Consider the following 26,515-nt stretch of genomic DNA (forward strand, 5'->3'; position numbering starts at 1 on the left):
GATGAGATTTGTGGTGAGTTACAGAAAGTGTTTGGAGGAGCTATAAGGGAGGACTTATGATCTATTAGAGGTGTGGGAGACAAGCAATACTGGAATTATAACCATAGGCTGGCTATTTGGGTAAAGAAGTGATGCTCTATCTACTTTTATAGTGTTAAGAAACTGGATTATGAGAGGCACTGTAATCAAAAGATATAGAGGTTGGGAATGAATCTTTGTTACGAGTATAAGGGCGCAATTTTACATGACAAAAAGAGTAGCATTTTGTAATTTGCTGAACTGATGAGGGGATTGAGAAACTCAATTGCCAAGGGTTGTTGAAGAGAAGTTCCATCGCCTTGGGAAGCGCTTGTATATGGGTTGTTGTTTAAAAATGGAAAGATGGAAGTATATTGTAACACCCCCGATTTAATAACTAATAATAAATAAGAATTAAAGGAAAAAATAAACAACCTTTAAATAAAATTGCGGAAGCATACACCTAAATCGGAGGTATTACCGCCAAACTCAACGATTTGTCAAGTGTGAAGGCTTACAAAATCCCAATAATTACAACCTAATAAATTAGGTGAGCTATTTATACAACTTTACAAACTCGTTATAGCATACTAATCGAAACACTTGAGCTCCTTTAACTACGATCACTTGCTTAACCTGCTTAGAAAATCTTGACTTGCAATCCCTCTATCGAAAGTCCACCCACACGATCAAATCCGCCTTCAATGTATTGGCTTATGTGTTTAGATCTAGGTTCTCACTTTTAGAAGGCAATATTAATTCTCTAATTAATTGTCATATGATCATCTAATGATCTTGGGGTATTTATAAATAAATAACCTCCTTGAAGTAATTATAGTAGCAATAGAAAAGTCGTCCACATAGAACGACTTGTCCTACAAGGACAAGCCAACCGACCACCTCATGTGTGCACCGCACGCCACACTTGTATCCTATGGCAAGTAGCAACCCACAAGCCTCCCAAGCCCAAGCTGCAGCTAGGCTGCTCGGCTAGGCTCTGCTTCTACCACATATTGGTGCGTCAGGCCTTTGGGCCTAGCTTGTCGTTGCTCGTCTTGCTTCATCTTTGTGATCCGCTTGATCCAATTGACAATTTGTGCTTGGACTTGGCGTGTCTATGCCCAACGTCCAACACATTGATCTAAACTATATTTATAAACGTATTTGGGCATTCGGCCCAACCCATGTTACGGTTTGATTTTGTGCTTAGGGTGTGACCCAATAGGTTCAGTCATGCGCAAGCTGTGAGACTAATTATACATTATTCTCACTGATTGAAAGCGGCTTCTAGTCAAGAATTTCGATCACTTGACTTCACTGAATAATTAACTCCTTAATTAACCAACCAGGCCTATCCGAAGGTAGACCCAGCTGCTGCAAGGCCCAGCCAAGTAGCCTAGCTGCGGCTTAGGCTTGCGGGCTGCTACGTGCCTTGGGCACAAGTGTGGCACGCGGCCCACACATGAGGTGGTCAGTTGGCTTGACCTTGTGTGACAAGTCGCCCTATATGGACGACTTTCCTATTCCTAGTAGGATTACTTTAAAGAGGTAATTTTATTTAGATTATTAGATGATCCCACAATTAACTAGAGAATTAATATTACCTCCTAAAAGTGAGAACCTAGATCTAAACACATAACCTTGAGGGTTGTCCGGTATTCTAAGGTAATAAACTCAAGGCAGGTTTGATCTTGCGAGTGGTCTTTTGATAGAGGGATTGCCGAGGAGGGTGGCAGGGGCTGGTGAGGTGGGGTTTTTTTTTATTATTATTATTTTTAAAGTTGTTTTTTTAATTTTTTAATCGATCACGTGATGACACGTGTTTAGTAACTTGTTATAACAAGTTGGATGACCGGTTGGGACCATTAGAAGCAAATTCACATTAAAGTTCGGATTATTAAAAAATAATCCAAAGGTGGGATTATTTTGGACGGATGACAATTTTTCCATGTGAATAAGAAGATAGTATGAGATAGAAAGGCAAAATGTATCATGACCCTTTTTTTTTTTTAAAACCAAAGCAGTTTTCACTATCATTTCTCTCCTCTCTTCCTTCATTGTCTGTAATAGTCTTCTAGTCTAGCCAAAAAATTCATGTTCTAATTTATGTGGGAAATTTGTCAAAATTCAAACCACATATGGCTAAAAATGTCGTACTCGTATAGGACAGAGAAAGGGTATGGAGGAGTGAGGAGGTGAGGAAGCAGGAGTGAGCAGGGGATAGAGAAAAAGAAAAAAAAGGTGAGGATGAGAGTGAGTAAAAGAGAGTGGGGGTGGGGAAGGATGTAGGGCAGAGAGGAGATATGGAGAGATAAAACGTAATTAAAAATTTTAGGATGTAGGGCAGAGAGGAGTTAGATTCCAATTTCTTAGGAGGAACTCCGTATATATGAATTAAATGCTCGAACTTTAAGTTTCAAATTTTTTTTTTTGATATTATGAAAATGCCTAGATATCTCAGTTGTGTGCTCGTTGATACCTCTAATTGTTGTATATATATTCATAATAACTATAGGCTTCAATTCTACTCTAACATATTGGATTAGCTTCTTAATCCACCGAATTCCCTCCCTATGAGCCTATGATAAATTATATTAGCTGCCCTCCAATGGCTATCTTTTCTTCACGTATTGCCCAATTACGGACTCACTCGAACTTTCTTGCTCTTTGTATAATATTTGGCTAAGTCGTGTGTTTTGAGAAGGAATAATTGGGGATTTTATACACCAAAAACGACATACATTTTTCAGGATTAAAGAGATAAATTTGCGAATAAGGTAGAAATTCATCTTCTCTTTATCTTGCCTTGAATTTCGGAGGATAATCACCATTCTTCTTGGGGATAAAACTTTGATACGGTGGGTTTGGTTCCTTTGGTTTTCACGCACCTCTTCCTCCTTTTCTTCTTATCTTCTTCTTTTTTTTTTTCTTTTTTCTTTTTTTTTTTCCCGTTTTTTTGTTTCTTTTTATTTGATGATGAAGGAGCACGTGAGTCTTTGAGTAGCAAAACAAACTCCTTTTGGTTGTTGGTAAGTCCAATTTATTTTTCTCTTATTTTCCTACAAAAAAAAAAAACACACAACATGATATTAAGTATCATTTATTATAAAAATAGCTATAAAATAAAATACTAACATAAACTAAGAACTAAAATTATTAAAGTGAATAATTATTTCATAAAATAACTAATTAAAAGCGATTATAAGACTAATATTAGGGACTAAAAATGTGGTATATTATGCACTTGTCACGAGGCAAATTTGATGTTGATATTGCCGAAGCTTTAGCTATGAGGCATGCCTTGAACATCTCTCTAGATTTGGGATTTAGGGTGGTTTATTTGGAAACTGATTGTCTAAAGCTGTATAACCATCTAGCAAAGGGTATTGCATCTCCAACAACATTCGGGATGGTCGTCAATGACATTCTTTAGCTCGCTCAAGGCTGCCAAAGGGGAGATAATTGTGTAGCTCATGAACTAGCTAAACTAAGTTGTACTTTTGATGATCTTAGAGTTTGGATGGAAGAGTTCCTAGTGAAATTGCTGAGTTTGTAATGGTTGACTTAAGTCTTTCGGTTGATTAATTAATTTTTGCTTGCATTTCTGTAAAAAAAAAAAAAAAAACAAAAAAAAAAAAAAACACTTCAATAGATTTCCCCTCCCAAATTACCCATTTTCCCTACTAACCCATTTTGTTATTAAACTTTTATCATTTTTTTTAATGAAAATAAGATCTAAATTTTAGGAAAGGATAACTCTTAAAATAATTTTTCAAACTAAATTCTTTCTTTTTTCACTGACCATCAATCTAAATAATTTGTACGGAGTAATTAACTAATTTCATAACTCCATTTGTTTTCCTATATATATATATTAAAATCGTGAATTTTTATTGCTTTGTTTCAATCATTTTGTCCCTTTAAAATTATTTTTGTGTTTTTATAGATTTAGATTCTATGAAATTGTCATGGCTTATTAACTCTTATGTCATCGGTATTATTAAAATTAAAAAGTATATCATCATAATGCAATTAATTTTTTTTTTCTTCTATATTTGCAAAACCGAGCATCACTCGAGGATTATTACCTAGTACTATACTAAAGCAGAAACCGCTTTAGCAGATTTCCCTCCCAAATTACCCCATTCCCTCCTAACCCACTTTATTATTTTACTTCTATTTCGATTTATTGTTTTGTAATGAAAATAAAATCCTAAAAATGAGGAAATAATAACTTCTAAAGTAATTTTCAACCTACCTAGTCTTTCTTTTTACTATTACTATGAAACTATAAAATTGGTAAGTACCTAAAATCGCGAATTCATTGCTTTATTTCAATTTTTTTTCCTTTAAATAAATAAACGACGAAAATACAGGAATAGGAGTATTAGTTTTACATGAAAGCGTAGAGGGAGAATGTACCACTGGTCTGAAAAATTGATAAAAACCAAACAAAAACTGCTTGATTAGCTGTGCAATTTTTTCTCTCTTCATTTTCTTCTACTCTTCACTCTTTCTCTCTCTTCATCTTTCTCATCTGACTCCTTCAATTTCTCCAACCTCTTTGTTGGGGAGAAATTTAAATCCCTAATTTCACTCTCAATTTACACTTTTTTTTTTTTTTTTTTTTGATGTACTAATTATTTAGTTCGATTAATTCCGGGTTTGAAGATTTTAAAATGGCGGGTCAAAATCAAGGAGGAGCAGGAAATATGGATCAATTTGAGGTGTTTTTTAAAAGGGCAGATTTGGATCATGATGGTCGGATTAGTGGTGCTGAAGCTGTCGCTTTTTTTCAAGGATCTGGGTTGAATAAACAAGTTCTTGCTCAGGTTTTGCTCTTTTTGATTTCTTTTTTCAATCTTGGTTGATGATTTCTAGGGCATTATTTGCGAACTGGGATTTGTTTGTTATATTAAAGTAGCAGTGAATTTGTTGATGATGTGAATTGTTAATTCAAATGGGAGCTTAATTATTTTAGAAATTTGATTAAATTGGGTAAGTTGTGAATTTTGGGTGCCTTTTTGTGGTTATTGAGAACAATTTTAATGCTATATGCTCGAATATTTAGTTGTTTACGAGTATTTATCTTATATCCTAGCTCAAATTGCTAAGATTGTGAGAAAAGTCCAGCAATTTTATGGATTAGTTGGTTGAGTTTTACCGGAACCCCAATGTTGAGTAGACTTGTCGTAGGAGGTATATACGTAGTACATAGGATGGCTGTCCTTAGTTGAACACTTTTGTTGAAAAGGAAGTTTATGGCATCCGAGAGGCGAGCGGTCACATTTTGAGAGAGAATTTGTATAGAGTAGGTATTTTTCTACGAAGTATATGGTCATAGGCTTTTATGGTAGAACTAGTGATGTGAACATCTAGTAATGAAGGTAGTCTTCCTCCTGTATTGATATGGAGGCTTAAAAAGTTACTTTGTCAATGCTCCAACAATTGTGTACTGAAATAGCTACTGATGTGTGTTTGTTCGATTGGCTGTAGATATGGATGCATGCCGATCAGAATCGTGCAGGTTTCCTTGGTCGTCAAGAGTTTTATAATGCTCTGAAGCTGGTAACAGTAGCACAGACTAAGCGAGAACTGACTCCTGAGATTGTGAGGTCAGCATTGCATGGACCAGCTTCAGCCAGGATCCCTCCTCCACAAATAAATCTACCTCCTGCCGCTACACCTCAAGCATCTCCTGTGCCTAGTTCACCTGCAATGTCGATGGGTTCTGGGATGCCTACAGCGTCACAAAATCTTGGTTATAGAGGGCCTTTACCACCTAACCAGAACATGCAGCAGCAATATTTCCCATCTCCAGGGAACCAATTGACGAGGCCTGCTCAAGGTCTGCCAACTGGGGTTCCAGCCTCTAATTTGTCATTTCCTGGTCGTCCAAGCTTAGGCATGTCGACCCCTGGTTTCCAGAGCTCGGGCATGTCTACCCCTGGTTTCCAGAGCTCGGGCATGTCGACCCCTAGTTTCCAGAGCTCAGGCATGTCGACCCCTGGTTTTCCAAGCCTAGGAATGTCGGCTCCTGGTGTCCCAAGTTCTGGAATGGCTCCATCTGTTGTTCCAAGCTCAGGAACATCTACTCCTGGTCATCCACACTCTAGTGTCTCAGCCAATTGGATGGGTGGAAACATGAGTGGGGCTCCTTATGGACAAATGTCGCAAGTTTCTAATGTGGGGACCACTCCATCTACTCCACAAAATATGCCAGTGACCATCCCCCAAGCTGCAAACAATAGCTCTAAAGCAACAGCTGCTTCTGGAGGTGACCCTTTTGCTGCTTTTTCAATGACCAAACCAGGTGCTTCTCCAGCAACATCTTCAGCTATAGTTCCTGTGTCTGCTTCAGCCCCAGCATCCTCTATAACAACTTCGTCGGCAATCGTTCCTTTAGCCTCTTCAACACAGGCTCCATTAAGATCAAATTCTCTTGATTCATTACAGAGTGCCTTTGTGAAGCAGCCTGTTGGGGGTGGTCAGTCACATCAGGCACAAGCTTTCTCGAATCTGTCTCAGTCTTTACCTCAAGTCACTTCCTCTGGTGTTTCACCTGGACTTTCAGCTGGACCTGTTAAGTCTATTTTAGAACAATCCCAGCCACCATGGCCAAAGATGACTACTCCAGGTATACAAAAATATACCAAAGTTTTCACAGAGGTGGATACTGATCGAGATGGAAAAATCACGGGTGAACAGGCACGTAATTTGTTCCTGAGCTGGAGACTACCAAGAGGTAAACTGCTGTTCTTATTTTCATATTTTAAAAAATGAATTTCCCAGTGTAGCAGTTGGTTTCAACATTTCTGTATATGACCTCTCACCATCTTCCCCATCCGTGTTTTTCATCTGAATGCTTAATTTTCGCAATGTAAAATTTGAGGCTTTGCTGTTTTATTGTTATCAGGGTGTGGCCCTTGGATTATTTTCTCCACTTATCAGGTTTTTATATTTGCTTCACTAATTCTTGCTGCTATGAAGAGCTGCCAGTTGCAATTTTTGATGAAGAAATTTAGATTTAAGATTTGGAAATAAAAATCTCTGGATTTATTAATTGATAAAGAATATGATGATATGAACTATAATTTTCAAAATCATGCTCTCACCTTTGTGTTGGTTAGTTGGATATATTATTTTCTTCATACAAAGTTAATCTTCATTGAACATTAGAAAGCTTGTGATATTTTATGCTGATAAGGAATTTAATGTATTCTTTAATCACTCACAATATTTCTTTGTCTCAACTTGAAGCCTAAATGGATTTTGACTTTGGCCCCCATACCCTTGAACTGAGTTCCTGTCTGTTGAATTTTTTTCATGCCAAGGTTGGGATACTTTGATCTACACCCTTATTTGGCTTGTATCCCCAAGTTCCCCTAACATTTTTGTGGGATTGTCTGTTAAATGTTTTGAATTCACAATTTTGCTTAAACTGGCAACTGGAGAGTGGAGACCTAAGTAGTATTTTGGTATGGGGATCAAATGAACTGCAATATTCCCCCCTGCTCTCTAGAATTTCAAATGGTTAGAAGAGGATTTGTACTTAGTTTGCTGGATGTGCTTTAAAGAATTACTGTTGATCTTTAAGAGATTGAAACTTCCAAAATTTCCTTGTAAAGATTTGAAGATGATTGACCCCTCTCCATAGCCTCATTCTTTGACCTAGAGCCTAGGCAAGTAAGGGAATCACAAAGGAGAAAATTCCGACACAACTATTAGGTGCAATGTTTCCGAGCATCAGGAGAATCAGACAATCAATTCATACTTCTTTGTCCTCTCAACTTGAATACAATGAAGTTCTTTGATTCAATATTTTTGGTAGTTAATGAGTGGAATATTTTTAAAAGTAATTCTGCTCTGTAGAGCAAATTGTAATATGAATACTAATTAAAAATTATCAGGGGTGGGGAGGAGAAGAGGGGGGGGGGGGGAGGGGGGCGAGGAAGTGATTTAGAAGCCTCACTTAGAGCTAATGGGTAGATATAGAATTTTCTTCAATAAGTTGATGAGTTCATTCAATGGTAGAGAGTGAAGCAATTGATATAATCCCAAGTTGCCCCCTTGTATAAATGGACAAAATGGGTTTGATATGTGATTAAATATACTTAAGTAGTTTAAGATTAAGAATTCATGTCAAAATCTTGTTTTAATTAGTGTAATTAATGTTGGATTAGTACTTAATATTTCCACTTTTAGATTCTTATATCAAAACCAGACGTCATTTTCCTTAAAAAAAAATTATTAGAAAAGCAATGGCAATTGACAACTACAAGGTGTTGGCATTAAGAAATGAAACCAATGTTTTTTGTGGTAAGGGAAGTAGAAAAACCTTGGTTGCTGCCTAGAATTGAACAAGGCCACAAGATACACCCATTTTCAGATTTCTCAAACACCCAACAAGCTGGCAAGGCGCATGACCACCACAGAATCCTCCCTAATTCTATTCCTATTTTGGAGAAGCAATAATGAGAATTGGGTTGTTGAAGTTTGGAAGCTGGTTCCCTTTAGTAGTTTGGCAGAGCTTGCGAATCAACATAAATTTGTTGACTTGGCATTGTTAAGTACTTCGATAGGCTTTTGTTAAGTTTCCATTTTGAGCGTCACTACTCCATTTAGGTTGTTTAGATACAATCACAAAATCTATAAGTAGAGGATTTGATTTTTATCTAGCTTTCTTGCCTGAGTGTTACTATGTTTGTTAGAGCTTGATGTGTTTTTCTTAGTCCTTCTTTGGTGTAAGGTTGGTATCTTATAATACAAGTCTTAAAGTTGAGTCTTGTGAAAAGGAGATCTATTGATTGAAGCAAGGGAGCTGTGTGAATCTAATACTCAGGTATTAAAGACAGATTTATTGATTAGAAGAATTGGGATGTTTGTCAATAAGGATCATATTGTTGGCTTAGATTGTCTTAATACCAACATACGTTGAATATGTTGGATATGAAGATAGTGAGTTAATATATGTTTTGGGTAATGAAGTATTATTGATATCAATTGCATGAAAACAAAGAGGTTACCGAGCTGTCATATACAATAATAAATCCAAACCATATACATTGTAATAAGAATGAATATAATGATGCCCTTTCTAAGATGTCCTATATTGTGAATTTGTGATGGTGATGATTATTGGGGCTAGAGCACTATTGTTTAATGCTATCTTTCAATGATAGGATGATATTTTGATGTGAACTTTCAAAGTTATGATAACCAAACATTATTTGTAAGGGAGTGGCGTTATACTGTTGCAATTTGTTTGGGGGTAACTACAAAAATTTATCAATCCTGAGAGAAACTTTTTTTTTCCCCCTCTTTTTTTTTATTTTTTTTATTTTTTATTTTTTTTTATAAAGGCTTAATTTGCCTTTCTGCTTGTATACATACCACCTATATCCATCACCAGAAATCGCTTTAGGGTCCGAAACCCACTCTCATGAGTCTCATCTAGAAAGGATTGTGGGCAAGGGCTCATCATATTTTTATTTAAACGCAAAGCATGATAGTATCTTAAAACAAAGGACTATGAAGGAACAACCCCTGAGATAACTGACAAAGGTGCTGGATGCACTTGTCAGCGTTGCACAAAGGACAGACAGGATTCCTCATTCTATAAAAGGTGGCAAGTTTGCTCTAAAGAGAAACTCAAGGAATTTATGCTATATGTTGGATTTTGTTTATAACATCAGTTCAAAATATACTAGAGGAAGTTAGCAAATGCATTAATTATGTTAGGCTTGTATGTTACTCCTGTTTGATTGATGTAAAATAAGCATATTACTCCCTCTTATATACTTCGTGTATTTTTTTCCTGTCTCATGTCTATAGCTTTAGAGACAAGCACTCTAGCAATCCGTATAAATGCTCTGCTCATTTTATGATCCAATTTTATTTTTCAGAGGTTTTAAAGCAGGTGTGGGACTTAGCTGACCAGGATAATGACAGCATGCTTTCATTGAGGGAGTTCTGCATAGCCCTATTTTTGATGGAGCGGTATAGAGAAGGGCGTCCCCTTCCAGCTTCACTTCCCAATAGCATTATGTTAGATGAAACTCTTATGCGGATGTCAGGTCTTCCAAATTCTTTGCATGGCAATGCAGCATGGGGAGCAGCATCTGGTGCTGGTATGGTTAACAACACTCTTATTTCTCTGACACATGTCTTTTTTTCATTCTTCTTGTTATTTTGCTTAGTGGTCCCTTTTTTTGAATTAGGTTACAGGCCAGCACAGGGAAACGCTGCTTCCTCACCTGGTGCAGCTGGTTTGAGGCCAGTCATGAATTCAGTTCCTCAGCCTGACATGACCATGCAATTCCAGCAGCCAAAGTCAAGAGCATCTGTATTGGATAATTCCCAAACAAACCATTTTAGTGACGGCGACAAGGATTTGCTGCAACCAAGTGCTCTAGAAACAAATAATGCAGAAAATAAGGTATTGGCTTTCAATATGCTTATTACGATGGTAATACTTGGCATTTCTTGGTTTCATAGCTAAAATACAAGCCATTCCTGATTTTGTATTGTTGGAAATTGGAGTCAAGCATTAAGTTTTGAGTGATAATTGACGTTTGTTAATTTTTAGTTACAGTACATTATGATGGTCCAAGGACATTTTTTCTTTCCGTTTTTTCCTTTCATGCCCTCCTTTTGTCCACTAGTGATCCTCCCTTAGCGTCTCTCTATTATCTCTTAATTACTTTTAAAATAGATCCTACAAATTACGCAGCACGAAATGCTTTCATGGTTAATGAATAAAAAGGCTCAAGGTGCTCCAAGGCGTTCCGAAGTTCCTTGCGCCTAAGGCACGCCTCATTGAAGTGAGGTGCATATAATTAACAATAAAAAAAATTCTGAAAAAAATATGTTGCTCGGGGTGCGTGCCTCAGTGCGCCTTAAGCTGCGCCTCATCGAAATCGCCTTGCCTAGACCATAAAAAGCGCATGACCCCTAACGCCGTGCGCCTCAGCGCCTAACTTTTTCAAACACTGTTCATGGCTCTTATGTCTTTGTAGATATATGTTCTATAATAGTTTCTTTGAGTACTTTTCCATGTTCTCAATGACCTTAACACTATGTTTGGATAGAGAGAAATGGAGGGAAAAGAACAGAAGAGAAGAGGAGGGATGCATCATCCATTGTTAATGCAAGGAGGGAAGGGGAGAGAAATGGAAGGATCCATTTTCCTTCCCCTTTCCTCCATTGTTGGAGAAATTTGGAAGGAAAATGGAATGTCACCTTCCCTCTTTTTCCTTCCCCTCCCTTTCCCTTCCCTCTTTTTCCTTCTCCTTCCTTTCCCTTCACTATTGTTATCCAAACATAGTGTAAGGGTAGCTCCCTTGGTGTTTTTCATTTCATGTAGCTACAAACTTTATCTTTAATCTGTTTATGATTATCCAGCCTTTTCTTCTTATACATCTTCTCTAGTGCTACCTGATAAGATCAGTAAGAATTAGCAGTGACCTCTTTAAATTTTTGGGTTTTTCTAAGCTATGCCCCTAAGGTAGTCGAGTTTCTAAGGTGTACCCATGCTTTTTCAAATTTCTAAGTTATGCCCCTCAACTCACTACCATTAATGAATGGTACCCTCCTTGGGACTTCTACGTCACCTAAAGTTAACTATAAGTTTAATTAAAAGATGATAAAAGGTAAGGAAATGATAGGAGAAAGAAATCTTAGCCACCGCAACCCTAATAACGAAAACTGAAGCCACGAAATCACACTCTCAATTAACTTTTAAACAACTAATAAGGGTACATTTTAGTATTGATAACTAGTTGAAGGGCACGGCTTAAAAACTTGAAAAAGCATGGGTACACCTTAGAAACTCGACTACCTTAGGGGTATAGCTTAGAAAAACCCTAAATTTTTTTATTACTACAGCTTTTTACAAGGCTGTTTATTTCCTTGAGAAAACGGAGCTATAGGTGGATATATTTTGTTTGTTTGTTTCCTGTGCAATTCATCAGTTTATAGAGGGACACCTTTTTAGAAATTTGAGCAGCGCACTAGTTATATTTAATACTGCATAGTATTGATTTCACAGTGAGAACTCTGAGAAGTGATCACTCTCTACCAAATCTGTTATCCTCATCAATATGATAAAAACTTAAGTGCTCCCTGATTTATGTATGCATAGCTTTTATAAGTTGATTGTGCTGTCTGGTGAGGATGCATGAACAGTGGGGAGAACGTGATGCACATAGTTGAAGCAGTTTCCACTTCAAAGAGACATTGGAGTTTCTAGTGACATTGTAGCAAAGAATAGGATTCTCAGTAGTCTAAGGCTAAAATTATGAAATGCTGGTTGATATTTTGTACTTAGATTCTGGTTATTGTAGTGTATGGGATGCTAATAAGAATCTATCACATTTTCCCCGGCTCAAATATTTCTGACTTCAAATGCAGTATATTCTATACAAGTTGGGATTAGATCTTTGAAATCAAGTACTTGCCTGATTTCAATTTCAAGGCAAGACAGTAATCAATTTGCATTAGGAATCTTACTTGTCTAACTACTGTATTTATTTGTGTTACTCCAATATTGTCCAGTTTATGTTGTATTATGACATTGGTTGCTTCCACATGCATTGACCGCACTGCTTATATTATTTCGAGTATTGAAATTGTTTTTACTTTCTGTTTTCATCTACATCAGAATCTTTAACTTTTGTTTCATGAATTGAAGGTTGAAAAGGTGGAGAAAGTATATCTAGATTCCAGGGAAAAGCTCGAGTTCTACCGTACAAAAATGCAGGAACTTGTGAGTATATAAGTTACAGATTTTTTGTACACTTTTATGAATCTATTGGCGTAGCTCACTGAACCTTCAATTCTTTCTATGCGGATGTGTATTTTTCTTTAAGCAGGACTGTAGTAATAATTTATACCCTGGGCTAAATGAATTAAAATTTGAGTAGAAGTTTACTTTGATTGTATAATCTTTACCATGCAATGGTATTTTATTTTTTCCCTTTTTCTTTTGCTATTAGTATGCTGTTAAAGTTTATCAGTTATTCATTTTCGAAATCTGACAAGTAATTGGGTTCATTGATGGCTGCTGGGTAGGTCATAAAATTAGACAGTGACGAACAAAAAACTGTCATACCATTATCCCAGTGCTGGGTTTTTGTTTTGTTTTGTTTTTCAGTGAGAGAGGGGGTGAAACCTTCATCTCAAAGAATTTGTTTCTGATTGACCCCTGATCCAGAAGGAAATTAGCTTTACAAATTTTTGACCAAAGTAGAGGATTGTGTGAAGGTCTACTTGAATATTTGTTGATTCTATTGTTGTCCAAACTTTATGAAAGTTCCCATCAGAAACTCTTTTAAGTTTTTTTTTTTTTCGGAAAATGAGTAGATAGCAGTAAAACTCTGCAAGTAATCTCTTGCTATGCTGTTCTCAGATTGGAAGATCCCACTCATTAATGAAATATAAAAGGATATTACTTGCATTTAAAATCTTGTAGGGACAACTAAAATGGGAAAAATGATACTAATATCAGCAATCAACTTGACTGCCAGTATCATGATTGAGATACAAGCTTCAATATTTTTTATTGTAAAATTTTTTATAGGGCACTTACAGAGGGATCAACGCATCCTGAATATGTGAGATAGTCCAATTTTCCATCGCTACAGAGACTTTGACTTTTCATTTGATTGGATGTTGATCCCAAATTTTAAAGTGCAGTTAGAGTACTGTTGGCTCTGCGTAGTGTTGAAACTGGGTTGGGAATTTTCATTCCATAGTGTGCATTTCAGTCGCACTTGTATCTACTTGGTTAGTTTTATTTATTTGAAATATTGTTATGAATGTCAATCTTGATTTATTTTATAGGTTCTATACAAAAGTCGATGTGATAATCGACTGAATGAAATCATTGAGAGAGCATCTGCAGACAAGCGTGAGGTAAATCATATGTCCAGGGAATTTCATAAATTGCATTATCCCTCAACCCACATGTATCTAACAAAGTGATTTCTCAGGCGGATTTACTGGGAAAGAAATATGAAGAAAAATATAAGCAAGTAGCAGAAATAGCTTCCAAGCTAACTATTGAAGAGGCTAATTCCCGAGAATATCAGGTAATTCTTTCTTGATTGGCATTTTGTGGCAACTTGGCCACCTATGGAAATGATTATTCCATGATGTGTGCAAAATTGGTGCCTTTGGTGGTCTACGACTTTCTTTGATATTGTTCTATTGCAATCCTGGGCAGCACTAAAATTTAAGTGACAAATTGTTGTGTGGTTGAGGTCTCTTCATCTGTATTCTTTCTATAATGTATAACCTATGGTATCTACTAATTAAATTTATGTTTTTTTCTTCCTTAGAATTTTACTCGCTTGTGCAGTTGTGCTTGAGGGAATAGGTGTACTATGATTATTCCATGCAATGGGGTCATTTTCTTACTGATTTCTCTATTATGTCTTTGCTTCTGCTATTCCTTTCTTTCTTCCTTTATTCCCTTACTTTTACTTGGAGAGAGTGTTTTTTCCCTCTTATATTATTGCACCATCTTTTTCACAAAGTTTGACTATTCACCTATCTTAATTTCGTTAATGAATTAACTGCTCTGTAATTTGAGTCTACTCATGTCTTGATAGCTTTCTGTTAGGAGTATATGATAGGTTGGTCGTTGCATAAAATTTTAGTCTCAAAGGTTAGGTTTTGTTTTACACTTCTGTCTTTATTCTGTTCAGGGGCGAAAAGCAGAGTTACAGCAAGCAATTATTAACATGGAACAAGGTGGAAGTGTTGACGGTATTCTTCAGGTAGAGTTCACCATATAGTTTATGATAACACATGAATTTTGCTTTCAATTCTAGACCTGTATCCATGAGTTTCTCTTTTTATAGGTACGTGCTGATAGGATACTGTCAGATTTTGAGGAGCTCCTAAAAGCTTTGTCTGAACGCTGCAAGAAACATGCAATAGAGATTAAGTCCGCAGCATTGATTGAGCTTCCTAAAGGTAGTTTGAGTCTCTTAATCTTGCTTCACTTTTAACTTCTCCCTTTCATAATTTCCAGTTACGTCTGATGTATTGTTACATTATATCATATGTTGGGAATATAATGCATGTTTAGTGTTCGCTTATAGTGTGATAAAATGAAGCTAATTGTGAACTGACCTGAATATGGTTATAATCTTAAAGCCACATTATATCATATGTTGGGAATATATTGCATGTTTATTGTTTGCTTATAGTGTGATAAAATGAAGCTAATTGTGAACTGACCTGAATATGGTTATAATCTTAAGGCTGGCAACCTGGAATTCAAGAAGGAGCTGCTGTCTGGGATGAAGAATGGGACAAGTTTGATGATGAAGGTATGCATTGTAGGAATTTTGTTGCTCACCTTTTGTTGATGAAGTTGTTCATATTGCAAACTATATTATTTCTAGAGAGCTTCAAAATTTTCCTTTATTGCACGAAGAGAGTAAAAACAATAAAAAAATGGTGTCTAATCACTTTATTTCTTCAGGACTCCAATTTGACAAGGAGGTCGGTACGGACACACAAACTGCTAAGACTTCTCCGAGATCTACATTATTTGAGAATGGAACATACTCTCATGATGATGTATATAGCCCTGATAGTAAAGGTGAACGTGCTTTTGATAGTGAATCTGCTTACCCCCATAGTGAAGATGATTCAGCAAATAGCCCACATGGAAGTCCAGTACCTCGAGCATCACAAGATTTTTCAGATATTTTTGCAAAGAGCGAGGCAGATACAGATTTCCAGCAGTATGTTTTGCCCATTCTTTTGCTTTTTTGTTCAACAGTTTCACTTAAAATCATTTTTTTTTATTTAAATAATTTCTCTTTTGTCCTCCACAGAAGCTTTGATGACCAGGGTTGGGGCAATTTCGATGGTACTGATGATGCAGATTCAGTTTGGGGATTTAATTCCAAGGTAAGCTGGTTGCATCAGTACGCATTGGATCAAATATTCTTCTTCCCTTGTCCGGAAATGATTGTCACATTGTCCCAGTACCTTGTGATTAAGGATGTGACTTGATTTTAATCTCACACTAGTATTTAATGTTTATCTCTATCCCTATTTTTTAAATATATGTGACTCTGGATGTAAGGAGTATATTTCTGTCTTCATCTTTTCATCTAAAGATTTGTTCTTTCATCCTTGCAGGACCAGCATGGTGATCGTCTGTTTGAATCCAGTGGCTTTGGTTCAAGTCCTAGAACAGATTCTCCACAAGGGGACAGCAGTTATAATAAAAGAAGCCCATTCAATTTTGCTGACTCCGTGCCTGGAACACCATCATTCTCTAAGTCTGGTAACTCTCCAAGATATAGTGAGGCTGGGGACAACTTCTTTGATAATTACTCAAGGTTTGATTCCTTCAACATGAATGAAAGCAGTCGGTTTTCTCCACCACGTGAAACCCTTACAAGGTTTGACTCTGTAAGTAGCAGCAGGAGTGGCTTTGGTGGCCATAGTCGAGGATTTACTTCGTTTGATGATGCAGATCCCTTTGGATCCTCTGGACCTTTTAAGGTCTCCTCTGAAACACCCAAGAAAGCTTCAGATAATTGGAGTTCATTCTAGTTCATTGGGTTTTGTTCTAGGATCAACTCCCATATTCTTCATTTTGTGGAACAAGTGATATGTAGCAGCCATTTTTCGTGTGCTTGTATAGTTTTAGTCTTGTGTAAATTCATCGGTATTTGTTCCTTTGTAATGTTTTGTAGACCTGCAATATGTTTCTCCTGGCATATAGAAACCAGAAGAACGTTGTGCATTATTAATTCATTTGTGAATTGTGTCAGCTCTTCGCCTGGTTAGGAGTGAAACGAGGTAGAAAAAAGAAACTACTCCATAATGAACGATCAACACATTGAAATTACATTGTCAAGGTACTGAATTTGGTAGTATTATTCTGTTTAATCTCATGAATTGTTTACGTTGGATATGAGTTTCTAGGTAATTTTGCTCGCCTTTACAAGGCCACTTGTGAAGTCTCAACATTAACATCTCGCTTTTATAATGTGAAATTGTGGGGTCAGAACATCAATATAGAAAGGGCCTTTGCAAACGTAATGGTCCTAATTATTGTCATAGTGAAACTGATCAGAGATTGAGATTAGAGCTTTTACTCTGTTCCAAAACTTATTAATAAATCATTATTTTTTTTGATAAATATTACTAAATCATTGTCTAATATTAATAAGCTAAGATTTATTCTTTATAATAATATACTACTCTGTTTCATTATAGTTGACACGTTTATTTTAGGTCATTTATAGAAAATCATAACTACAGAAAATCATAGCCTCAACATTTCTGATATTTTCGGTGAGAGTTGACAAGAAAACAAGTCAACCCCATTCAGTCACGGAAACTGGTTATAAGGTGAAACCCGTGAGAGGGCTCCTGCAAAGCTACAAATCCGTCTAAACATCAAATTTCCGAGAATGATACTGCATCATAGGAAAATCACCTAGATGGCCACATGTATTTAACTTACACAAATTGAAGGGTCATACGATGTATGTAACTTACACAAATTGACTAGATTTGACATACTTGACAAACACAAACCTTTAAATAAAACGGATGTTCAGTAATTACTGAACATCCATTATAAAGTGACAATAAAATACGCAAAAATTACACTAAAACGCATAAAAGTTACCTTGATATATATGAGTTATTTATGCTTCATTGATAAATTTGACAAAAGTGACACTAAATTTGACAAAAGTGACATTAAATCTGACAAAAGTGTACCCGATGTACAGTAAATTACTGAAAACTAGGTGTATACAAAAGTTTTCCCTTGACAAATGCCTTATATTATAATGTGTTTCTTATGTCCCAAATACTTCCTTCGATTTTAATTAGTGGCACCATTTTGAGTTTAATGTAAAACGTTGCCAGATGCCTTACAATAATACAATGTGCTCCCTTATTTCTCCAACGGCTGTAACTGAAGTTCACAATAGTCTTGCAGCACTCTCTTTCTCTCTCACATACAGACAAACTTAACGTTCCAGTCCTCCAAAACTTATAATCATATCTACAAGTAAGTTTTCCACAATCTCCATTCTTTAATTTTATTCAAATCATGTTAATTTCTTTATGTTGAATCGAATTGTAATCAAATCTGCAAATAAGTTTTCCACAACCAAAATGTTCACTTGAACTAATGTTAATGTCATATTATGTACTATAATTTTCTTCCAGGAGACCCATTTCGATTAGATTGTATTCTGTGATTTTGACTAGTTGATGGGTTTTCCGCAATTTGATGTAAAAATGTTACGAAGTATCTTTTATTTACAATTGCTATTCGCCTATTCCCAAATTAAAATAAAATAAATAAATCATGCTTGTTCTTGTTGGTTGTTGGTTGCTTTTGGTGAATTATTTTTCTTGAAAAAAAAATTATTAATTGCTTAATGGTGCAATAAAAAAAAAGTCAAGTTTATTATACGCTCTTATTTGCTCTAACAACGGAATTAAGATTAATGATATTAAGTAATTCCATGAGTATGTGATTTCCAATAACTAAAATTAATTAAAAAGATATTGATCATTTGTACTCTTGCTTTCTTTAACTTTTGTTCCTGCAACTACTATGAAATGGACAGGTAAAGATGACACCAACCACACCATCCTAATATATTTAAGTATAGAGGTAATCATAAGGTAGTATCTTACAATCATAGGAAATTTCATCCACTTAGTCGTAACCAAATTAGGCCAATGCTAATTTCTTTCTGGTTTCCATAGTTTGAATTAACAATGTGTTCGGATTAGCGGATGAAAATAGATAAGAAACGGAGGGAGAGTGATGATTTAATGATTTATGCAACTTCCTTCATTTGGATATGACTTGTTCTGGAAGTTGAGAAGATTTGGACAGAAAGCACGAGCCCAAGTCTCCTTTCCATTCCTTTCTTTTGTTCCCCTCCATTCCCTTAAAGGTGAATAGGTGATTAAGGAATTTGAGTTGATCATAAAATGGCTCTTTTGCTACTAGACTTTGGTTGATTGATGGGCCAAAGAAATTATCTATTGCATAGCCATAAATCATTGTAGTGTTTGGGTGTGGTATAATAAGCTCCCTCCTGTTATCGTGGAATAATAAGGCATCACTAAGAATTATTCTACTCCTCACTACCTCAACCTCCGAAACAAATTACTGTTTCCCCTTTTGTATATTTGGGTTTCTGATTTGTGTACAGTATAGTCCGAAGTAAGACCAAGCTCCAAATCCTCCTTATTTTGTGTCTAATCTATGCATGAAACATCACACTTTGCATCAACAGCGAAAACAATCCCTGAAATCGATTTTGATGGATGATTTGTAGGTGCTGAGATGGATAATGCTCAAATTATGAAAGGAGATAAGCTAGTATTAAGGGGGTTGAAGTTTCATGGATTTCATGGGGTGAAACCTGAAGAAAAAAAACTGGGTCAGAAATTTGCGGTGGATGTAGATGCCTGGATGGATCTGCACAAGGCTGGCATATCAGACTTCTTGTCTGACACTATCAGCTACTCTGAGATTTATCGGTGAGTATTAAGTTATTGATAAAGTTATCTTTGAGGATGCTTTTAAATGAGATTTTGGATGCAGAGGTTCGTAATGTGATAATCTTTTTGCTTTAGCACAACTTTTGTGTTCGTGTTTGTGTTGATAAATTACTTGCTTGGTCTTTCATATAACTTGATTTGAGTCCATTGTTCCAGAACAATGATCGACATCAATTGAGTGCTACTTTCAAATAATCCTGAGTTTGTAGTTATATGGTTATAGGTCATAAGTTTTGAAGTTATAATTCTAGTCCATGCACAAGCATGTGCACAATCAAAAAGCTGTCACGAATCTCACGATGTTAGAAGATTTGTTGAAACTTCTGCTGATTTGTGTCAAGTAATTAACTGATTCAGGAAAATACCCTTCTGAAAGTTACAATTTCCTTTTGATGCAAAGTTTACAACTATATAACAATCTACAATCTGTTGGGAACATCAGTGGTCCTCTTAAGGAAACTGTACTGAAATTATAAATAAAAGGTCTCTCCACTCAAATCATTTTTTGCAATTATAATTTTCGTTCCATATACTTCGATTATCTTGTCAAGTTGTCATATTGTTATTACTACCACTGACATGCTTTTCTTGTGTAAATTTACAGTATAGTCAAGGAGGTGGTTGAGGGAGCTTCTCGGGATCTTTTGGAGTCCGTAGCTCAGCAAATCGCAACTATTACCTTTACTAAGTTTTCTCAAATATCTGCTGTACGTGTGGAGGTTAAAAAACCTCATGTTGCAGTTCAAGGCCAATTAGACTAATTGGGAGTTGAAATTTTCCGCTCAAGACCTGCTGACGTAATATGATCTTTGTCATAATCCTTAGTCCCTTGCTCCTAGTAGGGTGTGTGTAAACTTGTAATGCAGAATTGTAGACACCTAAAAATATCTCCCCAAAATCAAATCCGATGATGAACAACATTTCACCGCCATTATTGGTCGGGGCGAGTATTTAATCTCGGGAATGCTTAAAACCCATATTCAGTCGACAGTCCACAAATCAGTCCAAACATGTAGTCAAACACAGTCCTACCCGCATTTTAACCCAAACCATTTTAATCTATTTTAATTCATTTCGTTATATTTATTAATTAAGCTCGATTAATAAAATAACAAAACCCTAAACCTGAAATAAGCCCAGAACAGCTGAAACAACGCCTAAAGATCACGTCCTTAATGCTTAAGAAATAGGGTTAAAATGAATTTGGACGGAAATCTAGAAAACAGATTTGCCGTGTCACGGCAGAAATGCCGCGCAACGGCAATATCTGCCGTGTCACGGCAAACTGCACCGTGTCGCAGCAATCCCTGCCTTGACGCGGCAATTTCTAGGGTTCCCTCCGCGGCGCATTTCATGTTTAGGGTTTCGTGCATCACCCTGTTCATTTCTTCTATAAATTCGAGGGTGATTTCTCAGTTTCGAGGCACCAAATCATTCTCTCTTCTCTCTCTTATGCTCTAGCCTAAAAACAAGCCTTCCCTATTCTCTCACCATACATCCCTTCGGAGTCCATACAACACCCGAAATTCCATACTTAAACCAAGGTGTGAAAGGTAGAACGAATTGAGGGTTTGGACCAAATTCAACTCTACTTTTATTTAATTTAATTTCAATTTGATTTTATATTTTTATTGAAGTTACTAACAATTTATTCATGATGTAGCAATTCAAAGAAACGCGGAACGTGAGTAATTAGTTCACTTAATTACTCTTTTTATTATTCTTGTTGCTAGTATCATGATTAGGTTTATTATGATTTGATTTGACTATCGTTATTATTATTGTTGAATTGCTTCCAATATTGATGTTAATTTTATTATATTTACTGATTACCATATTGCATGTTTAATGAGAATGTGTAATTAAATATAACGCTTAATAAGATAATTTGGACGACCGGTTTAGGTTCCTTTTTAATCTTGTTGTTTAATCAAGTGATCACTAATATTTTAGAATTACATGTTGCATTAACATTCAACCAATTTAGCCCAATATAGTTTGGAGAAAATTGAATCTTTGTTTGTATGCCTTTGAGATCGCAGGAAATACTTTTCACAATAAGAATCGAGTAGAAGCCAATACAGGTGAATGTGACTCCATGACTCACTTCGTACCATCATCCTCGATCCTCCTTTCGTGGTTTCGAACCATATGGAGTTAGTAATCTCATGGATTATAATTGGGGTGTAACCTTCATGGGTCAATCGTTGTCCCTTAATCGTGGTTGCCTTAAATGATCAGTGAACGGTTTACAAGTTCCTTAAAAACTTGTTGGCGGCTCCCTACTTTGCTTTGTCCCTAATCGTATGTCAATTTCTACTTCCTATGAGTGCCAAGCATATTCACCATATGCTTAAGTAGGCGCACTTCGAATGACGCCTACAAGAATCTTATGCAAATATTAGTTTGTGTTTTGGGGCAAATAGTTGATAATCTTTCATCGTGCATGTCTCCTATAAACATAATAGTTTGGTGCAAGTTGTACATCATGCATAATCCTGAGTTTCTAGCTAAACTTCAGAGTTCAGAACTGGTAATTCGAGTATAAAGTTCAGGTTGGTGTATGGTTTTATTTGTAAAGGATAGTTAAGGGAGATCTTGTTTTTCTAGTTTAAGTAGTTCCTATTTAACCTGCACTGATGTTTCTTAAAGTAATCAACTGTTCAGACTAGTGACCAGAAGACATATACGATATATTAAGTATAAGTGTATAACAATTAGCCATAACATGAAAAGAGGTGAAATAATTTGGTTATTCCTTCTCTAAAAGATTAAAAATATGATCCATTTTTCTGTTAAATAGCTTAGGAATGTTAAATTTTATCATTATGATTTTCATTGAACTTGACCCTGAACTTAGTTCAGAAATAAGTCAGGCAACGTTCCAATGATAACATGAAGGATTACAAAAAAGAATTACCTTGATACACAACCAAAGGGCAAAGGATGACTGAAACTTGTCTTGGAACTTTATTACTAGATTCACACTATTCTATCATTCTATGACTGAAACTAATTACGAAGTTTAAATTACTACTCCGTATTAATTATGTTAGCAAATAGCAAGACTCAAGCTTTGATTGCTTATTCAATATTACCACCTTTAAACAGTTAAGTTTTAGACCTTTACATTCCTTAAGGATTTAAAGCTCCTGTTATTGTCAAGAAACTGGAAAAAGATGTTTCCACAAATTGTCATTTTTCAAAATTATCATTTTTAAATATGTTTGTTTAATTTTTGATTCATTATGTTCCGTATGACAATATATCATACTTCCTCCGTTTCTTTTTAATAGATACATTTTTTTAGTCACGTTTGCTAGTGCACAAATTCAACCATTAATTGTTGAGAACTCTCTCTCCTCTCTCTAAACCCTAGCCTACATTGTTGAATTTTGAAGGGGTAACCGATGAAAAGCCCCAATGTTTGAATTTTTAAAAGCTTTTTTTAGGTTTATAATAATGCTTCCTCCTTTTGAGAGGAACTTTTCTCCCTTGAAAGAAAGGGTAGTTTTCGACCTCCTTCGAAAGACAAGGGTTTTTCGGCCTCCTTCGAAAGACAAGGTTTTTTATCCTCTTTTTGGGGAGAAATTTCTTAGTGTTGAATCCATGATATTATTTCGTTGGTGAAAAATTATGCGAGATCGCAAAGGTTATCAAGATTTCAAATACCGATAGATGAATCAGAAGGAAAACATCCTTACGACTACAAAGAATCGTTAGATTGTCTCTCCAACAAGGCTGTATTTTCCAGCGATATAAGCGGGAGATATTCCACGGTGTAAGATCTACTCGAAGATCGTAGTTTTTATGAAGGAAATTTTTATTTGATTCAATATCTTATATATTTTTTAAAGTTGAATCTCCTTTATAGATGTCGCATGACTTTTTATTAATGAATTATTTTTACTATTCAAAAAAAAAAAAAAAATCAACCATTAATATCTTTAATTATCGATAAGAAAAAATTATAAAAAATTGATATTTTGAAAATATATACTGACGAATCTAACAAGATTCCACGTGATTATATCTTTCATTACATATGTTTAGGGTAAAAATTACCCCACCACGTGGCCCAATTCTAAAGTGACACTTGGCTCAATGAAAGGGCGACACATGTCCTAATAGGAAGATAACATGTGGTAGCTATAGGAGCACCTGAATAAGAGAGAAGACCTCCTTACATCAGGTGGCCCAAATCCCTAGAAAAGCGCCCTTGACAGCGCCCCCAAGGACACGTGTCCTCACCTGATTGTGCCGCCAATCAGTGCTCTCCCTTTTAGGATACCAACCCTAGAATGCGCACACTCCCACCCCTATAAATACCCCAATCATTAATGATGGGTGGGGTGGATTGAGACATCATAAAAACGGCATACAAAGTGCTTAAACTTCTCTCTATTTTCTCTCTCTAAGTATCTACGTTTTCCGGTTACTAACTTAACTGTCGGAGGCGAATATTCCATCACTGGAATATTCGTTGTTTTGCAGGTGTCTGCGACCGTCTGAACATATTCACGACCTATATCATGAGGGATTCCAAAAAACCCCGAAACAACATGTAAATCACAAAACACGGTTGAAGGGAAGTTTATGAATAGTGCTAAATGTACCCCAAAAAAAAAAACAAAGGTAGTATGATTTTGAAAAACGAAAAACAAAACCAACAACATCTTGGTTTGGTAACCCTCATATTCAATGTTCGGATTGGATTTGGTTTTGGCGATCAAATGAGAAGGCAGAAAAAAAGGCCTCATGACCAATGACCAAGTCCCTTCCATATTGATTACTGACCCATGGCCCGATCACAGTAACCCAAATACTTAAAAAAAAATAAAATAAAATAAAGCACATAAAAAGGTAGGGGTCTGAAATCCCTAATTGCAAATCTACTTCTTCCTTCCCAGAACAATTTCTTGACCCATTTTTCCCACTGATCTACAGGTGCGACTTCTCTCTTTCGAATTTACTCGTCTTTCTCAATTATTTGATTATTCAACAATGGTAGTACTGTAGTAGAGTGTTATTAAATCATCAGATCACAATTATTACATGTATAATTTAGGGTTTTTAATTTTGTTTTGATTCATTCATTTTACCAATGATCTTTTCATCCTTGATTGAATTCATTTAGCTGAATTAATTTCCATGTTTTGTTCTCGTTTTCATTTTGATTGATCTCATACTATTCTAAGATTACTTCGCTTGGTTCGTTGAATCGAATTTTTGTGTCGGGTTTGATGTTTTAACTCCGATTTGATTGTCATGCTCTATTGAGTTGGTGTGGCAAGTGTTCATTGAAAGTGGCATCTGAAATTTTCAAGATGATGTTCAACCTTATTAGTGAAATGTAAAAACCTAGTTTTATAATTTTTGTTTATTGGTAAATGTTGTTTAAACTATGGGACCGGTGATAAATAATTGACTGCAATTATCTTATTTCATACTTCCTCCGTTCCTTTTTAGATGACACGGCTTGACTTTTGCACTATTCACAAACAACACTTTGACTAGCTTTTGTGATTTGTAGCTACGATAAAAGATAATCATGTGGGATCTTGTTTGAATCGTCTTAATGTATATTTTATTAATATCCACTTTTTATAATTTTACAATGTTTATAATGGGAGATATAACTCGTGAAAATTGTGTGTTGGCAAACGTGATAAAAGAAACGTGTCATCTATTAAGGAACGGAGTAAGTATATTGAACTGTTTTTTTATTTGTTTTTTATTTTTATTTATTTTTTGGTTTTATAATCTATGCGGGTAGATGCATTGTAGGATGAAACCATGAAAATCATTTTTTGCTTGATTAGATGATGAGATCACTCGCTTATTTTTTTGAAGGAATTTGTATTGCATTTAATTGCAAATGTACTGAATTTTGACCATTGTTTGGAAGCATAGTGCATTTTACTTGGATTTACACGTTGGAGGAGTTTTTTTGTTTAAGGAAGGGGCGGGCATGGGCTCTGGGAGTGGACGTGGGGAATGTATGTACTAATTGTAGTATTAGTGTTTTGTGTGGCTTTATCAGCATTTGTTCTTCTTTCACTTCTTGTAGATGGCCAAGATTGACCTATAGGCAATATTGCATGATTGGGGAAGCATTTTCTGTTAATTATTACTTTGTTTATTTGTTGTTAGTGTTGGCATCATCAAGAAAGGTTCTTGGCTTTGTGTTATTTATAAACTGTTGCCTGCCTTTTATGCTCTTTAATATTTCATGTCATCTTGCATTGCACAGTTGCACTTGGCCTATTGAATTCGTATTTTTGCGTCATTTTCCGAGGGTGCTTCTTTTTCTCTCTCTCTCTGTGTGTGTGTGTGTGTTAACTGGTGAGAGTTGAATGCTCCTTACTAGCAACTAGATATAATAAGCAAGGCTTAAGTTCTTTTTTTTTTGAGCAATTGTAGTTTTCTTATCTGTTGTAATATAATGTTTTAAACATGTGTTTCTTATAAGTCATCGATGTTCTGTTGCAGGGCAAGGATAATTTTTGGATTACTCACACTTCAACTTCTTAATTATGTAAGTATATATGTTCTCTTTATTACAAACTAATATGGGTATTAATTATTACATTATTGGATGGAGCCTCTTATTCTTTGGATCCTGCAATTTTCTTAGTTTCTATAGTTGTTATACTGCTTCCATGTGTCCTTTTCCCCATTTTTGTTTTACTTGAAAAGTCAATTTTCATTATGTTAATACAAGACAAGTGTTCATTGTTTAATAAACGTCTTTTGTTTTTACTAATATCATGGAGATATATTTTAAAAAAATTTGCAACGTGATAAATTCAATTGCCATAGTTGGTCAATGCTGATTGTAGTTGCATTAAGTTTAAGGTGATCATCTTGTTGCTGGTAGTGGTGGTAGAGCTTGAGAAGGATTTTATGTTACTTTTTTACC

At 35.6% G+C, this 26,515-nt stretch overlaps 3 protein-coding genes across 3 annotated transcripts in view; all 3 read left to right on the forward strand.

Annotated features, from left to right (window-relative positions):
- The first annotated feature begins 4,393 nt into the window (after positions 1-4,393).
- Positions 4,394-16,963, forward strand: LOC110711109 (epidermal growth factor receptor substrate 15-like). Its single transcript, XM_021889476.1, has 13 exons — positions 4,394-4,850; positions 5,515-6,763; positions 9,924-10,148; positions 10,239-10,456; positions 12,710-12,784; positions 13,861-13,932; positions 14,010-14,108; positions 14,727-14,798; positions 14,883-14,997; positions 15,288-15,356; positions 15,512-15,776; positions 15,870-15,945; positions 16,180-16,963. The coding sequence occupies exons 1-13, from the start codon at positions 4,698-4,700 to the stop codon at positions 16,597-16,599; spliced, it is 3,108 nt and encodes a 1,035-aa protein (XP_021745168.1). The 5' UTR covers positions 4,394-4,697; the 3' UTR covers positions 16,600-16,963.
- Positions 16,964-17,909: 946 nt separating this feature from the next.
- On the forward strand, positions 17,910-20,524 carry LOC110711108 (dihydroneopterin aldolase 2-like). The gene is made up of 3 exons (XM_021889475.1): positions 17,910-18,076; positions 19,368-19,572; positions 20,198-20,524. The coding sequence occupies exons 2-3, from the start codon at positions 19,376-19,378 to the stop codon at positions 20,352-20,354; spliced, it is 354 nt and encodes a 117-aa protein (XP_021745167.1). The 5' UTR covers positions 17,910-18,076; positions 19,368-19,375; the 3' UTR covers positions 20,355-20,524.
- Positions 20,525-24,399: 3,875 nt separating this feature from the next.
- LOC110711113 (cytochrome b-c1 complex subunit 6-like) overlaps positions 24,400-26,515 on the forward strand; it is a 4,919-nt gene continuing 2,803 nt past the window's right edge. The window contains exons 1-2 of the mRNA XM_021889480.1: positions 24,400-24,540; positions 26,086-26,131. Of these exons, the coding sequence (XP_021745172.1) occupies positions 26,130-26,131 (2 nt within the window). The 5' untranslated portion in view covers positions 24,400-24,540; positions 26,086-26,129. The remainder of the gene's footprint in view (positions 24,541-26,085; positions 26,132-26,515) is intronic.

Source organism: Chenopodium quinoa, unplaced genomic scaffold, assembly GCF_001683475.1.
Source record: "Chenopodium quinoa cultivar QQ74 unplaced genomic scaffold, ASM168347v1, whole genome shotgun sequence".
NCBI lineage: Eukaryota > Viridiplantae > Streptophyta > Magnoliopsida > Caryophyllales > Amaranthaceae > Chenopodium > Chenopodium quinoa.